This window comes from Heterodontus francisci, chromosome 10, assembly GCF_036365525.1.
Source record: "Heterodontus francisci isolate sHetFra1 chromosome 10, sHetFra1.hap1, whole genome shotgun sequence".
Lineage (NCBI taxonomy): Eukaryota > Metazoa > Chordata > Chondrichthyes > Heterodontiformes > Heterodontidae > Heterodontus > Heterodontus francisci.
In genome coordinates this window covers 69,395,354-69,412,760 of record NC_090380.1, presented here as the reverse complement: position 1 = coordinate 69,412,760, position 17,407 = coordinate 69,395,354, and the positions used below count along the sequence as shown (strand labels likewise).

The following is a 17,407-nucleotide window of genomic DNA, read 5'->3' as shown; positions in this document are numbered from 1 at the left end:
CAGGGACCCAGGTTCAATTCTGGGTACTGCCTGTGCGGAGTTTGCAAGTTCTCCCTGTGTCTGCGTGGGTTTTCGCCGGGTGCTCCGGTTTCCTCCCACATCCAAAAGACTTGCAAGTGATAGGTAAATTGGCTGTTGTAAATTGCCCCTAGTGTAGGGAGGTGATAGGGAATATGGGATTACTGTAGGGTTAGTATAAATGGGTGGTTGTTGGTCGGCACAGACTCGGTGTGCCGAAGGGCCTGTTTCAGTGCTGTATCTCTAAATATAAAAAAATAAAAATTTGCCTTCTAAACTGCCTGCTGCACCTGCATGCTTTCTTTCAGTGTCTGGTGCACAAGGTCACCCGGGTCTCGCTGCACCTCCCCCTTTCCCATTCCATCGCCGTACAGATAATCTGCCTTTCTGTTTTTGCCACCAAAGTGGATAACCTCACATTTATCCACATTATACTGCATCTGCCATGTATTTGCCCACTCACTCAACCTGTAAAAATCACACTGGAGCTTCTCTGCATCCTCCTCACAGCCCACACTGTGGGGAACTTTCATATTTCAATCTGTGTGTTAATGCTTTGCTTCATTACTGATTAAGTCTTGTTTTTTATAATCTGATATTGTTTATTAAAGAAACCTGGTTGGTGTATTTTTATTCCGGGATAAAAATAGAGTCTATGATTGGCTATCGGTAACTGGGTATACATTTAAATATATGTTGTGACCTTTGGCGAAGTGGAACTAGAAAAACAGTGCACTCCTCCCACCTAGGTTGTAACACATCCTACGCCAGCTGTTTTAGTTGCTCCCCATCCTCCAAGTACCCGCTAGACTTTCAACTACTCTCTAACCTTTCAACCCCATTACTACTACGTATTCTACCTTAACTATTCAACCCTTTACCCAAAAGTTCTGTTCTCTCCTTTGACAGCTGCTCATTACTCTCCAGGCTATTCATTACCTCACATTACACCTCACTTCTCTAATCTTCCAAAGTACTTGTGTCCCCTCCTAAATCATCACATAACCAATACTGCTTTGCAAAGTCCATATTATCTCAATCGCCATCACCAACTCTATGCCATGTTCATTTCCTTATAAAACACTTCTGATTTCCTGTCATCAGTGTGATAAGGGGATACTCTGATGGTATTGTTGAGAGTAGCAGTAGGCATCCGTCCATCTTGGAAGACGATGGACTGCGCCCAGGGTGTATGTTGCTACTGAGTTGAACATAGTCTGTCATGGCTGTGGAGGCCAACTCATGAGTGGCAATCCCTTCCACAGCTGGCACAGATGAATATTGTTGGCCAAGGCCAACTGATCTTTGCTTCTGCTGGGTTCTCTTTTCTGCCATCTGGTCATTTATTTTGTCCTCTGCTTTTACCATTCCCTTCCTGACTGCCATTCTCCAGGATCTGCGATCAACAGCAAGGATTTCCCATGCAGTCTTGCTGCTAGAGGCCAAGGATTTAACACTGGTACTGTAGGGGGTTGATGGTGTTCTGAGGTTTATTACTGGGACAAACTTGAGGGAGCTTTACTCTGATATACTTGATCCGAGAGTGCTTGATGCTGGTGATAGGTGCTTGGAATTGGAATACATTAACTGAATAGCAAAATCATGGATGTTACTTGCATTTTGCTGGTACTCTATATTGCAATTTTGAAACCCGCTGGTCCATTTCTAAGTTACTGTCTAGAAGATCAGTGCTAATTTTTATCATATCATACTTCCAAAAGACATTTGTTAAAGTACCACATAATAGGCTTGTCAGCAAAGTTCAGGCCCATGGAATAAAAGGCACAGTGACTGAATGGATATATAATTGGCTGAGTGACGGGCAACAGAGTGTAGTGGTAAATGGTTGTATTTTGGACTGATGGAAGGTGGTGTTCCCCAGGGGTGAGTGCTAGGACCACTGCTTTTCTTGAGATAATATATTAATGACTTAGACTTGAGAGTACAGGGCACAACTTCAATATTTGCAGATGACACAAAACTAGTGAGTTTTGTGAACTGTGAAGAGGATAGTGATAAGATTTCAAGAGGACATTGACCGTATGGTGGAATAGGCAGACATGTGGCAGCTTAAATGTAACACAGAGAAGTGTGAAGTGATACATTTTGATAGGAAGAACATGGAGAGGCAATATAAACTAAAGGGTGCAATTCTAAAGGGGGTGCAGCAACCCAGTGAGTCCTGGGGCATAGGAACACATATTGTTGAAGGTGGCAGGACAGGTTGAGAAATTGGTTAAAAAGGCATATGGGATTCTGGGCTTTATTAATCAAGGCATAGAGTACAAAAGCAAGGCAGTTGTAGTAAACCTTTATAAAATGTTGTTTCAACCTCAGTTGCAGTATTGTGTGCAATTCTGGGCACCACATATTTGGAAGGTTGTGAAGGCATGTGGCTTGGAGGGGAACTTGCAGGTGGTGGTGTTCCCATGCATCTGCTGTCCTTGTCCTTCGAGATGATAGAGATCGCAGGTTTGGAAGGTGCTGTCGAAAGCCTTGGTGAGTTGCTGCAGTGCATCTTGTAGATGGTACACACTGTTACCGCTGTGCGTCGGTGGTGGAGGGAGGGAGTGAATGTTGAAGGTGGTTGATGGTGTGCCAGTCAAGCGGGCTGCTTTGTCCTGGATGGTATGGAGCTTCTTGAGTATTGTTGGAGCTGCACCCATCCAGGCAAGTGGAGATTATTCCATCACACGCCTGACTTGTGCCTTGTACAGGGTGGACAAGCATTGGGAAGACTGGAGGTGAATTACTCACTGCAGAATTCCCAGTCTCTGACCTGCTCTTGTAGCCACAGCATTTATGTGGATGCTCCAGTTCAGTTTTCTGATCAATGGTAACCCCCAAGGATGTTGATAGGGGATTCAGTGATGGTAATGCCATTGAATGTCAAGGGGAGATGGTTGGATTCTCTCTTGTTGGAGATGGTCATTGCCTGGCACTTCTGTGATGAGAATGCTACTTGCCACTTATTATCCCAAGCCTGGATGTTGTCCAGGTCTTGCTGCAAATGCACATGGGCTGCTTCTGTATCTGAGGAGTTGTAAATGGTGCTGAACATTGTGCAATCATCAGTGAACGTCCCCACTTATGATGTTATGATGGAGGGAAGGTCATTGATGAAACAGCTGAAGATGGTTGGGCCTAGGACACTACCCTGAGGAACTCCTGCAGTGATATCCTGGGATGGAGATGTTTGACCTCCAGCAACCACAACCATCTTCCTTTGTGCTAGGTATGACTGCAGCTAGCATAGAGTTTTCCCCCAATTCCCACTGACTCCAGTTTTGCTAGGGCTCCTTGATACACATTCGGTCAAAAGCTGCCTTGATGTCAAGGGTAGTTACTTTCACCTCCCCTCTGGAGATCAAGCTCTTTTGTCCATGTTTGGATCAAGGCGGTAATGAGGTCAGGCGCTGAGTGGCCCTGGTGGAATCCAAACTGAGCATCAGTGAGCGGGTTATTGCTGATAGCACTGTTGATGACACCTTCCATCACTTTGCTGATGATCGGGAGTAGACGGAGAGGTTGGTAATTAGCTGGGTTGGATTTGTCCAGTTTTTTGTGCACAGGACATACTTGGCAATTTTCTACATTGCTGGGTAGATGCCAGTGTTGTAGCTGTATTGGAACAGCTTGGCTAGGGGCACGGCTAGATTTGGAGCACAAGTCTTCAGTACTATTGCCAGAATATGGTCAGGCCCAATGTCTTTGCAGGATCCAATGCCTTCAGCTATTTCTTGATATTGCTTGGAGTGAATTGGATTGGCTGAAGACTGGATGCTGGAGACCTCGGGAGGAGGCTGAGATGGATAATCCAGTCGGCACTTCTGGCTGAAGGTGGATGCAAATGTGTCAGCCTTGTCTTTTGCATTGATGTGCTGGGCTCCCCCATCATTGAGGATGGGGATATTTGTGGAGCCTCCTCCTGTCAGTTGTTTAATTGTCCACCACCATTCACAACTGAATGTGGCAGGACTGCAGAGCCTGGATCTGATCCATTGGGTGTGGGATCGCTTAGCCCTGTCTATTGCATGCTGCTTCCACTGTTTGGCATGCAAGTAGTCCTTTGTTGTAGCTTCATCAGGCTGATACCTCACGTTTAGGTATGCCTGGTGCTGTTCCTGGCATGCCCTCTTGCACTCTTTGTTGAACCAGAATTAGTTCTCCGGCTTGATAGTAATGACAGAGGGAGGGATATGCCAGGCCACGATGTTACAGATTGTGGTTGAATACAATTTTGCTGCTGCTCACGTTCCACAGCGCCCCATGAATGTCCAGTTTTGACTTACTTGATCTGTTTGAAATCTATCCCATTTAACATGGTGGTAGTGCCACACAACACAGTGGTGGGTACCCTCAGTGTGAAGACAGGACTTTGTCTCCACAACGACTGTGCGGTGTTCACTCCTACCAATACTGGCATGGACCGATGCATCTGCAACAAGTAAATTGCTGAGGACGAAGTCAAGTAGGTTTTTTCCCCCCTTTGTTGGTTCCCTCACCTCCTGCCGCAGACCCAGTTTAACAGCTATGTCCTTAAGGGCTTGGTCAGTAGTGGTGCTATTGAGCCACTCTTGGTGGTGGACATTGAAGTCCCCCACCCAGAGTACATTTTGTGCCCTTGCTATTCTCAGCGCTTCTTCCAATTGATGTTCAACATGGAGAAGCACTGATTCATCAGCCATGGGGTGGAGGGGGTGGGGGCGGTGGATGGTAATCAGCAGGAGGTTTCCTTGCCCATGTTTGACCTGATGCATGAGACTTCATGGGGTCTGGAGTCAATGTTGAGGACTCCCAGGGCAACACCAATATATCACTGTGCCACCACCTCTGCTGGGACAGGACATACCCAGGGATGGTGATGGTGGTTTCTGGGACATTGCAAGACATGATTCTGTGAGTATGGCTATGTCAGGCTGTTGCTTGACTAGTCTGTGGGACAGTTCTCCTCCCAATTTTGGCACAAGCCCCCAGATGTTAGTAAGGAGGACTTTGCAGGGTCGACGGGGCTGGGTTTGCCATTTTTCGTTTCCAGTGTCGAAGTCGATGCCAGTTGATCTGTTTGGTTTCATTCCTTTTCTTAGACTGTAGCAGTTTGATACAACTGAGTGGCTTGGTAGGCCATTTCAGAGGGTTTTTAAGAGTTAACCACATTGCTGTAGGTCTGGAGCCAGTCACAGGTAGACCAGACCAGGTTAAGGACAGCAAATTTCCTTCCCTAAAGGACATGAGCAAACCAGATGGGTTTTTACAACAATCGACAATTGTCAACGAGACCCCCACCTACCAAGAGTGAGGCATATTAATTTTGTCATATGAACATTGATTTTAAACTGTTGCTGGAGTGAAGAAATGACTTGCTAAGGAGATCACCAGACGTTTGGACTGGAAGGACATTTGCATACTAAGACAGTGCTTGGGGAGACAAGAATTGCTTACTGATTCAGTTAACAGGGATTGGGCTGGGCAATAGTGATCCACATCTTGTCTGGGTAAGAGACAGCCCTACAGCTGCTTCCCCCCCCCCCTCCCCCCCGAGAGCTTTGAAATCCACAAATACCGAAGTGGTTAAACCAGCTGGTCACATGACTGACCAGTTAATCCAGGCTTTTGAATGAGACACAGGACAATTTGAATTGAGACTAGAGTTTGCAACCGAAACTGGAACAAGGAAGCCTCTCTCCTGGCTGTCTCTCTCGCTTTGTCCCAAGCCACTGGACCCACAAAAGGCACGTAAACCTCGAGAGAAAAGACTCAGACGTTGAATCAAGTTGAAGCCTGCACTGGGCCCCAACGAATTGCAGGACTTGCTGGCAACCAAAGACCCCACATTGAACTTGAAAGACTGTAATTATAATCCCGATATTGCCTCAAACTTTTCCCCTTTATTCCTTTCTACTTTTCTGTCTCTATCTACGTGTGTGTTTATCACGTATGCATGCTAGTGTAGTCGCGTCGCATATTCGGAGTCATTAACCAGATTAGAGTTTATGATAAAGTTCCACCTTTCTTGTTTAAATTTAAGGAAACCTGTCTGATTTCTTTGCCTTACAATTGGAGCAGTGAACAAGGATTCACTGTAGGGGAGCTAAAATCACGATGTTTCTAAAATTAAATCCTGTTATGGTTAAACTAGGCAAAGGCTGAGAGGGAACCCCTAGACCCCTTCTCACCTGGTCGTAACACAACGTTTTCATGGTCACCACAGACAAGCTTTTTAATTTCATATTTATTTATTGAATTCAAATTCCACCAGCTGCCGTGGTGGGATTCAAATCCATGTCCCCATATCATTAGCCTGGGGCTGTGGGTTACTAGTCTCGTGACATTATCACTATGCCACTGCCTCATAGATGAGCCATTGCCCGCACAGATGTGCATTCATTTTACCTTTCTTAACCAGATGCTGTCAGTGAACATGCATTCATTAACCCAGTTGTAAAATATAGCAAATTTTTCCACAAGTTTGTTTACTTCTTGAACCAAATTTTGGAACAGGGATTCTTAAATTCACGGAATTGTTTAAGATATGGAGGTACTACACTATGTTTAGAAGCTAGCCTATTATAATATTGCTGCAACTGAAAACTCAAGAATTTGTAATGCAATCCAAAATGATGATGGCAGGGATCATCTAAATTTAGAAATGGAATGATGCGGTGTCAGTATATTTCAAGAAGGTTAAGTATAGGACACAAGTGTTTTGAGAAAATACATTGGGCAAGCAGATATAGAAATTCTATTGCAAAGAATTATTAAAAAATAATGAACCCTATATAGTTAAATGTTGTATTGCAGTTATACCAACATCATTCACTATTCATTTTCTGTTTATCATTTATAAAGTGCATACGGTGGTATTATTGGATGGGACTTTCCTAGTTACACTTTAATGTCTCATTTTAGAAACATTTTCCTCTGTCTCACAATCAAATCATTCTATTTTGTATTCTAAGTGAGAACTGCTTACGTACCTAATATTCCATTAGCAAGGGCACTCTTATGGTAATTATTCAAATTTGTATTATGCAGTTTAATACTGCCAGTTGGTGTTTGTCATTGAAAGAACTAAACCTAGGACTGTGTGCTGCATTAGGTTCAAACATTCAGCTGGTTCCTTGTGATGCATTCAGTGAGTGTGCTGCTTTGGATTAAAAGTGCAATATAAATTTAGCAAAACAACATTGGATTCTAAATCTACCCAAATTGCTTTCTGTTCCTTCAGTTGTCTGTTTCTTCCTGCCATCACACTTTTTTCTGTCTGTCTGATTTCATTTCATTATTTGTCTGCTTTTATTTTTGAGTGTCTCTCTCTTCCTTTGTCTCATCCCCATCTCCTCTTTTTACTTTATTCTCTTTCCTCTTGCTGGCCTTCTGTTTTTAACTCTCTTTGTCCCTGACTGTGGGCTGTGAGAGATAGCAGCATTGGGACTCAGAAGAGTGAGTTAGAGGAAGCACCCACTGGGAAATTGGATGGCAAATAGAAAAGGCAGGTTGGTGGTGGTCACCTGTATCTGTATTTGGGGTGCAATGGAAAGGAATGATTAGTGATACTGCCATATTCTGGAGGTGGTACCCATGTGCCTTGCTTGCAAGTTGACTGCCAGGGCAGGATCAGCTTCCATGTCAATGCTAATGACATGCTGTTGTACCTATCTACCTCATTGTTAGAACCCACATCCTCTATGCTGAGATTGCCCGTCTGACATTTTCACGCTTGAATCAAAATTTCGGGAACATCAAAGTAATTGTTTTCGTTGGTGACGCTCCTTCCACTAACCTACTGACTTCATGCCCCAAGCATGTGTGCTCACTCAAGCTAAATTAGATTGTGTAAAAACTCGGCTTCCTGTTCAAAACAGACTGAATTTCATCATCAAAATTGCTTTCTTCCATCTTCACAACGTAGACCACCTCCAACTCTACTTCACTCCTTCCTCCCCACCCCCACGTCCCTGGCCATAACCTCTATCCATGTTTGGGTCATCTCTCTCTTGATCTCTCCAAATGGCCTACATGCTAACCTTCCAATGCCACAGTCTCTATGGTATCCTCCCTCCTCCAGCAAATGTGCAGGCTAGCTGTAACAGTTTAGCGAGTGTGCCTGCAATAATTATTAACATGACTGCAATTCCACTGCAGCTGGAACAGCATCTTTACTGGGACCATGAAGATTGTCAACAGTCAGAAAGAAAAATGGTCTTCCTCACTACACATTTAAAAAAAAAACTTGTGTTTGTTTTTTTTTGATTGCCATTGGCTCCATGTGACCCAGATACTGACAACAGGTTGTGCAAGAAATGATAAAAGTAGCTCTAATTTATCTGTTGTGTTTTTCTTGACTCGTGGTTAGGTTTGTATATAATGCCACAAGAAAGAATATTCCTAGAGCATTTTTCATGATGTCAAGATGTCCCAAAGTGTTTCACAGTCAAAAAAGTATATTTGAAGTGTAGTCACTGTTGTAATGTAGGGAAATGTACAAGCCAATGTGCACAAAGCAAGATCCCACAAACAGCATTGAGAAAATAACCAGATAATCTGTCTTTGTGATGATAGTTGAGGAATAAATATTGGTCAGGACACCAGGAGAACACCCCTGCTCTTCGAATGTTACAATGTAAAAGATCCCATGGTACTAATCAGGTGAGGAGGGGTCGAAAGGCTCCCCTCTTGACCCTCTCCTTGTTTGACCGCAACAGGGTTTATTTCTTTTATGTGCTATGATCATAAAAGAACCCATTGGACAGGTTTTCTTGAGTTTAAACATGAAAGAGGTTAATTTATTGTACTTAAAATCAAAACTCGATCTACATAAAAATAATAAACTAGGTTCCAACTTTCTGTCTCACTCACACTCACTCATTCACTCCCACACAAATAGGTTACTGAGTGAAGAAGGGTAGTTTGGTTAGATTAGAGTCCAGAACAAATAAAATAATATACTGTCTGTGGAGTCTGGTAATTCAGTTGTCCTCTGGCTGAATTTGTGATCCTGAAGTTTCTGGTTGGTAGGGGTGGCCAGCTGGTTCAGGGTTTTCTTGGAGACAGTGATGTAGATAATTTTCTCCCGGAGTGTCTCTGCAGCAACGATAGACTTGGATGTTTTGCAGCCCACAGACAGGGTTTGGAACTTAGTGTTACCTAGGGAGAGAGACTGACCACTTGGGTCCTGCACTGTTTAACTCAAATGCTTGTCTGATGTGTCCAGAAGAAACTGCAACTTTTGTCACAGATGGAGAGACTGTCACATGATTGTCCCAGTGTATTCTCTTTTGGACAACGTATGCCAGCCAAGAGCGACGTCTCAATTCATTCCATCTTCGCTGCCTTCGGAGAATACTTGGCATCAGGTGGCAGGACTATATCTCCAACACAGAAGTCCTTGAAGCGGCCAACACCCCCAGCTTATACACACTACTGAGTCAGCGGCGCTTGAGATGGCTTGGCCATGTGAGCCGCATGGAAGATGGCAGGATCCCCAAAGACACATTGTACAGCGAGCTCGCCACTGGTATCAGACCCACCGGCCGTCCATGTCTCCGTTATAAAGACGTCTGCAAACGCGACATGAAATCGTGTGACATTGATCACAAGTCGTGGGAGTCAGTTGCCAGCATTCGCCAGAGCTGGCGGGCAGCCATAAAGACAGGGCTAAATTGTGGCGAGTCGAAGAGACTTAGTAGTTGGCAGGAAAAAAGACAGAGGCGCAAGGGGAGAGCCAACTGTGCAACAGCCCCAACAAACAAATTTCTCTGCAGCACCTGTGGAAGAGCCTGTCACTCCAGAATTGGCCTTTATAGCCACTCCAGGCGCTGCTTCACAAACCACTGACCACCTCCAGGCGCGTATCCATTGTCTCTCGAGATAAGGAGGCCCAAAAGAAAGAAGAAAAAGAAAGAAGAAATTCTCTTTTGCACTTTAATGAGATTCAAGTCTAAGAATTACAATCTCTCTTCGGTCTTACTGTTTCAGTGTTTCCCCTTTGAGGTTCATCTCCACTCGTGTTAATGTTCCAAGATGGCTTTGAATGTTTTGCTAATGAAGGTGATGCCAGGTAGCATTCAAACTGCTCAAGCCATTGTTCTGGATGAGGGCTATTTAGACATATATCTGTGCCTCGATACTTTGGAATGTGAGGTATTTCAATGCAAAATGCGGTGGCCATCTTGGCTGCTTTCTTTTTAAAAGTTGAATTTAGGTTTGCAGCTCTTTTTTAAAAAAAAGTTTAATTTAGGTTTCCAACTGATGAAGTAAAATATCATTCAGCATAGCACGCTCATGACAACATCCACCCTGAGAAGGTAGAGCAGGACTTGGTTTCAGGTCTCAATCTGAGAGTAAAAAAAGCTTAAGTACTTTATATCTGCTTCTGAAAATTCAATCATTCTTTTGAACTTAAAAAGAAATTATCTAATAGTTTGAATTAAGCAACACAAATAACACATTAGGGATTTAGTGCCTTAAAAATGAATTGTCAGATAATTTCAAGTAAATGACCGAATTATAATGAGCAGATATGCTTGACTGGGGAGAAAACAACTTTTTTAAATCAACACTTACAGCAAGATTGCAATGCATTTTAATTAATTTTAATCCCCTTAGTACTTGGTTAGTCTTGTTGCTCATTTTGTGCATTTTTCTAATTTCTATATACATTTTGTGGTGTGATCAAAACTGAATAGTTGTCCAGTGGATTGTAAAGCCTTAGTGTAACTTCTGGAAACTTAAGTCTATGTAACCTGATATTTTGTTAACTTTTTGTCTAATTGATTTGCATTCTTCAGACATTGAAAGTGATGCAGTTGTGATTATTCCTGGGTTCCTGTCGCTCTTTGCTAATTCAGTTCCATTCATTGTATAATTATTTGTTCCTGATGTTTTGACCTATGTGTGCAGTACATGATATTCCATTTTTCACCACTGAAAGTCGTCTTATTGTTAAATATGGACAGATCACTTCAAAATTGATCACTTTTTTACAATTGAAAACAATCTACATACAAAAGATTGATATTGTGATTTGAAGTGTTTTGTGCAAATAGTGGAAAATTGGTCCCAGGTTATACTTTTGCAATAAGATGGGATAGGAATTTTATTCTTTCCTTCCCTGGAGGTGGAATAGTTCACAATTAGTTAAACTTGGCCACAGAAAGCAGCTGACTCTAAATGGTAGTAAAAGGTTGGACTAATAGAATTATCTGTAGTCCTTTGTTTTTTTTTTGTAATTTGTAATTCTTTGATATCACCATATTTTAAATATTGAATGAGTAATAGGAATACAGAGGATATGGTTAAAAGATGACGTAGCATTATTCATAGTCTCCCTACTTCATTCTTTATAGACACTTCCCTTTGGTTAACGTGCCAGTTCTTTTCATTGTTGACTATTGACATTGACATTATTGACATTGGACCAGAGCAGATTATACCAGGCATAATGAGCTGCACTTTCTTGTTTTGTTCCAAATATTTCCCCACTTTGCTAGCTGTGGCACACAAGTGGCAAATCAGGTATAAGTTTTATTGCTAAGCTGTTGCTGTTGGCACTTCACATGTAATTGGAGTTTTTTTTTTAAAAGTAACTTGCTTCATTCATGAATGAGCATGTATGGTATCTTAAAATACTTTTATTGAAAAAAAATTGCATTCATCTCTGACAGTTACTGGAAAAGATACATTACATCTGTTGCTTTTTGTGGAATTATTACCTGATTGATCAGAGTCATACTTGTCTGCCAGTGCACATTATCCTTTGTTGCTCATTTTTAGTGAATTCAAATAGCCATTTAGTGCTTTTCTGGGATGTACTCATTACTGTAATGACCTAAAGCTTGAATACTTCCAGTAACAGGAGATGAAAGCTGAAATACTGTAAATTTATGGCTCTGTTATTCAAAATAATCCATTTTGTACTACTGACTTTGTGGCCAATAAAGTGACAACATGCAGATGCCATATTTATATAACATTTGTATTTCATCACTTAGAATAAAGGTGATCCAGAATCAAACAATTGGTATTGCAAATGCTTACATAAAGAAAGGGAAAAAGACTTGTCTGCATTGTGTGTCTTGCATAGAAATATGCTCCTTTTGAGAATTGTGCAAGATACTGATTAAGTGTCAGTTCATCCATGAGGCCATCAATTAGCCTTTGATGAGAAAATAGGACATAGGTACGAGCTGAGTGGCAGCTTATTTTGATTAGATTGACAAGTATATAATTTTATTTGAGCTAAAATTGAATTTTGCAGTTTGACATCAACCTGGATTATCTCACAAATTTGAAATTTAGTGTACCACACTTCTTTTAACCATATATATATTTTTACATTCTCTCTCTCTCTCACCTTTCCCAAGAAAATCATCCTATTGATCTTTAGGAGGATGTAATTATTCAGCTCACAGACATCCCCATTAACTTAATCAGTGGCACTTTCTTGACCCATCAGGAGTTTTGCAAGAGATGGATGCTTCATTGTGTTTTGCCTGTTCCAGGTGCTCCAGATAGAAAGGTCTCATTCTCCCTGGATATATAGTGTAGATGTCAATTAGACTGGAATTCCAACTCTGATCTGTAGAAGCTGCTTAGTGTGTTGATGTAGAATTTAGTCAAGGGACTTGGTTTCCTAAAATCTTAGCTATTGTTACATGTAATGCATGCTGAAAAGCTGTGTTATTAACTCTGTCCATATATAGCTTCTATTTTTAATAAAATTGAAGGATTATAAAAACAGTAATTGCTGTTGTCATGTTCGACATCACTACGCTTGCTTTGGTCAACAGATCTACCCTAATGTTTTATTGAACTTTCATTGATATCAGTAATAATTCTCTCTCATACTCTAATTTGCTGCCTATCGTACTCCATGTCTAACTTTTTATTTTGGTTCTTAAAACAGGAAGAAGAGAATTCATCCAAAGATTAAAACTTGAAGCTAAATTAAACGTACACGATGGTTGTGTGAGTATACACTTAATTTTTTTAAAATATTTTAGCAGTGGACAACGGAAAGGCATTCACCATTTTTTTGCCCAGTATTGGAATATAAAGATGCTCCGTAAATCAAAATTTTCATTTTTGAAAAGTCAGTGGCTTTCCATTTTAATCAAGGTAAAATATTTTCTACAGTACTTTTTTTTCTGTCTTCATTATTGCATAGGGCAGTATTTATCTGACTATTTATATTATTTTATCCCTGCCTTTAATTTTCTTCTCCCCAACTAGAGTACTGGACAATCTTTTTTGCATCTGATTAGGGGTATGCTGCTTCCCATTTGGAAGCCCAGAGATGCTATGAAAGGGTGGTTAGGGCTCTCTCATTTGTTTCTGTTCCCATTCCTTCTCCTTTTACATTGACTTAAAATTACATTTCAGCTAGTTAAAGTTAACTAATGCATTATACTCCAAGATGGAGTTGATTTGTTGTAAGGTTTTCACTTGATTTTGGAGAGTTTCAGCAGCATGCCTACACACCACACTGTATCATAGGCACAAGATAAGTCAACAAAGGCGGTTCCTGGCTTCAGGCCTGTCTGAAAACCAGCCTCGATATGTGAGGTCAGTGTCAGGACGAGGTCAGTGTCAGGACCTGCTCAGAGCAGTTGCTACCTATCTGAAAACCTGCCTGTTGCGGGGCCAGGGGGGGATTACTGCTTCCAGGATGGCTCTCAGTTTGTTTAGCAGGAAGCATTCCAGGATCTTGTATGTTATTGAGAGCAGGGCGATGGGTTGGTAGCTGCATTGGTCATCGAGTGGTTTCCCTTGTTTGGCAATAGCCACTATCTTAGATTGGTGCCAGATGTTTGGAATGGTGCCTGTGTTATGGATGTTGGTAAACAGCTTTGCTAGCCACTTCCTTCTTTGTGATCCGATGTTCTTCAGGAATTCTGGGTAAATCCATCGACTCCTGCTTTGCCTGGCTTGGTAGCTGACAGGGCGACTTCTACTTCCTCTTGTGTGTAAGGGCTTGAGGAGGCTGTCTGCCCTGGAGCAGTCTTGAGAGACTGTACCAGAGCTGCTTTTACCATCTGCTTATCTTTCCTGCTGATCGGTATCTTTGAGTTTATTAGGAGTTGTGAAGTGACAGCATCAGTGTTGACTCTGGGCCGCTGGTGTGGTTGTTGCTTGGCTGCTCCCGGGTGGCACTGCAGTTTCCACACCTTTCAGCTTGTGTGAAGTCGATGTTTTCTGCTGTTTCCTGCCATAGTATGAGGCAGCCTTCATCAAGAATTGCTGTTGCCACATCAGGGTCTTCATTTTCCCTGTATTCTTCCAGGAGCTGTTCACTTTCCAGGGTCCAGCAAGGGATGTTTCTGCTGTAGGTATCCCAGTTACCCTTCCACAGAGTTCAGCGTGGTTTTGGCCTTGAATTTATAGATGGTTGTTTGAGGCCGATGTAGATGAGGCTTGGACGATGTTGGGAGTGGGGGAAGATGGGCAACGCTTGTCAGGAGCACATCAGCAGTCGGCCGTTGCTGTCGTGGGTCATGAAGCAAAGATCAGGTGAGTAGTCCTTTCTTCCATCTGGCAGAATGGAATGTGCCAGGCTGCTTTGCATCGTACACAAGTTTTAGGTCATATACGGAAGCCCAGTATGACTGTTGTTCTTCCGTAGTGTTGTTGGGGTAACCCCACATATAATGTGGGCTGTTGAAGTCACCAGTGTAGATTGTTGGGTGTGCTGCAGGCTGTATTACGATATTGGGGCAAAGGTCATTTGGTGGCTTGTGGACATTTGTGATCAGCTTGCCTACTTTGTTGGAGATGGAGTAGGGGTCATCTGATTTTAGGTCTCCTTTGTCTTCGGTGAAGCTTTCCTTAATGTAGGTGGCTAGCTGTATGTCTTGTTATCCCTGTTTGCAATAAGTAGGTACCTTGCGAGTAGCTCACATTTACTTGCAAAATGCAAGAGTGGAGACGACAACCTTCATATGGTCCTCCTGTTAAAGTGAGTTTTACAACTTCAAAACCTGCAAACTAATGCTGTCAAGAAGGTGACCAAGCCCCTGCTCACTGGGTTCAAGCAGTGAAAATCCACTGGAAACATCAACATGAAGACAACAGAGACCGTTAAGAGAGTCTATTCATGACCAAGTTTTAGATTATCATCACAAATATTGTTTATGAACATTTTCCTCTTCAGCAGAGCTGTTAAATAACTACTTTCTATTGAGGGTTAATTGCATTAGTGGAAAAAATGCAGGCACTGCCTTTTAAGAGTTTTTTTTGTTCCATATTTGCAACAGGTGAACACAATTTGCTGGAACGATACAGGAGAGTATATTCTATCAGGATCCGATGACACCGACCTAGTGATAACCAATCCATATAGTAGAAAGGTAAATTAAGTAATATTATGTGAATGAAAAATGCAGTATAACCTAAATATCAAAGTGCGATTTTGAAAAAATGCACTTAAACATATATGGTATTTCATTTTTGTTTAGAAAGGTGCAGGAAGCCTTGTCTTTGCGCCAAAGGGAGCCTCCGTTCCCTTACAGCCCCTGCTCAACACTGTTTAGACTGGGGACTTGGTGGAGTGAGCAATCAAACCTGTGTCCTCAATTATGGAGCACTCAGTGCCCCAAACTACCCCTTTAGTCTTTTAATATTTTTCTGAAGATTTGAGGCATGTCCCTGGATCCAAATCTGGTTACGTGGGATGAACCTAAAGAGCTGGCTTCTCTAAAATGTGTACAAAGCTGGTTATGCATTTTGTAAGTAAATATTAAGGAGGACTTTTATTTAAATTCCCAAAATGACTCTTGTTGCTGCTACATTTTGCTGGCAGACTTAGAAAACAATTGTTGATTGCAGCCCTTGAAGGCCATGATGAAAGATCAAAATTATCACTATGTAATGCCAAGCAATATTGTATCCCACTGAAGTTGTAAGCTGGCTTGAGGAATAGTTGTGCTCTGCTAGGATCCAGAATATATTACTTGTATAGTGCAGAAAACCAAGATAACCACGCCACTCCTGTAACATTGTCCTATTATACTTGTCTAAAGATAATTTTGCTTGAGTTATTTAATGGCAACTGTATGTCTCTTTATTTTCTTAAAAAAACTTCTGGTTTCAGATTCTTTCGACCATACGGTCAGGTCATCGAGCAAACATTTTTAGTGCAAAATTTCTTCCACACACCAGTGACAAACAGATTATTTCCTGCTCCGGAGATGGTGTCATATTTTATACAAACACGGAGCGAGATGCAGATGCAAATAGACAGTGCCAGTTTAATTGCCACTATGGAACAGCTTATGAGGTAATATAGCAATGTTGGTGGTGTGGTAGTAATATTATGGGTGAAGAATAACAAAATGCGGGAACGCTTTAATTCAGTCATCATTGATTTTCAGAAGCTTTTAAATTTGATGCGAGTTATTTTTGAGCTAAAAGAAGGTGCTTTCTAAATTAAAAACAAGAAAGGCTGGAAGAACTCAGGTCTGGCAGCATCTGTGGAACTGAGTTCTGATGAAGGGTCACTGACCTGAAACGTTAACTCTGCTTCTCTCTCCACAGATGCTGTGTGTATTTCCAGCATTTCTTCTTTGTTTTTCAGATTTACAACATCTGCAGTATTTTGCTTTTATATTATTGCTTTCCAAATTAATTCTCTCGAATGGACTATGAATACCATAATTGATGTGTCCTGTGCTCTGAAAGGATAGTGAAAGTTTTCAATGAGGCAAGGCTTTAATTCATTGTTTCCTTGCCCTCCTAAATTGTCAACTTGGTTAGTAGTTTAGTCTGGCAATTTTTGTGGGTTACAGACTTGCTCTTGTCCACTCTTCCTCTACCCATGCCTCAAAATCCATTAAATGTTGTTCAAACAATGCAGATACCGCTGAGTTAACCCTGCCTGGAGGATATGGGTGTCATCTGTTTTTATCTGTTGGGTAGTAAAAATACCTAATGTGCACAGAAGATTATTCATGATGAAGCCCAAACATAATTAAACTTGGAATGTGTGTTAGTGTGCAAGAAAGTCAACTGGCATTCAGAATTTTTTGTCTCTATTATTAAAAACTAATAATATGCGGTGTCACCAAATGAAAATTTGAAAGTCTTGCACAGTTCCCAGACATAATTTGACTTTTTTGATTTGGTCATTAGTAGAAAAGATGAAATTATTGCTCTTGATCGTCATAACAATATAATGTTAGTATGAGCTAAAAAAAATTTTATATGTAAAATCTTACTTCCTGAATCTGAAACCCCACCTCACAATATAACTTATGCAGCGCCTTATTCAGAGTTTCTGTGTGTCAATCCTTAATGATGTTTTAGCTTTGGTAATCTGGAATTCAGTTAGGTAAATAAGGTGCTTGTCATTTGAGTAAGCTAACATTCTACTCCATAAAAAGTATTCTTTTGT

General features: G+C 41.5%; 1 protein-coding gene across 5 annotated transcripts in view; it reads left to right on the top strand.

Moving 5' to 3' along the window:
- Window positions 1–17,407, top strand: part of dcaf6 (ddb1 and cul4 associated factor 6) — a 193,423-nt gene that overhangs the window by 11,573 nt on the left and 164,443 nt on the right. For all 5 annotated transcript variants that reach the window (XM_068040689.1, XM_068040692.1, XM_068040691.1 and 2 more), the window contains exons 2-4: window positions 12,926–12,987; window positions 15,273–15,365; window positions 16,109–16,294. In XM_068040689.1, coding sequence (XP_067896790.1) covers window positions 12,926–12,987; window positions 15,273–15,365; window positions 16,109–16,294 — 341 coding nt within the window. The remainder of the gene's footprint in view (window positions 1–12,925; window positions 12,988–15,272; window positions 15,366–16,108; window positions 16,295–17,407) is intronic.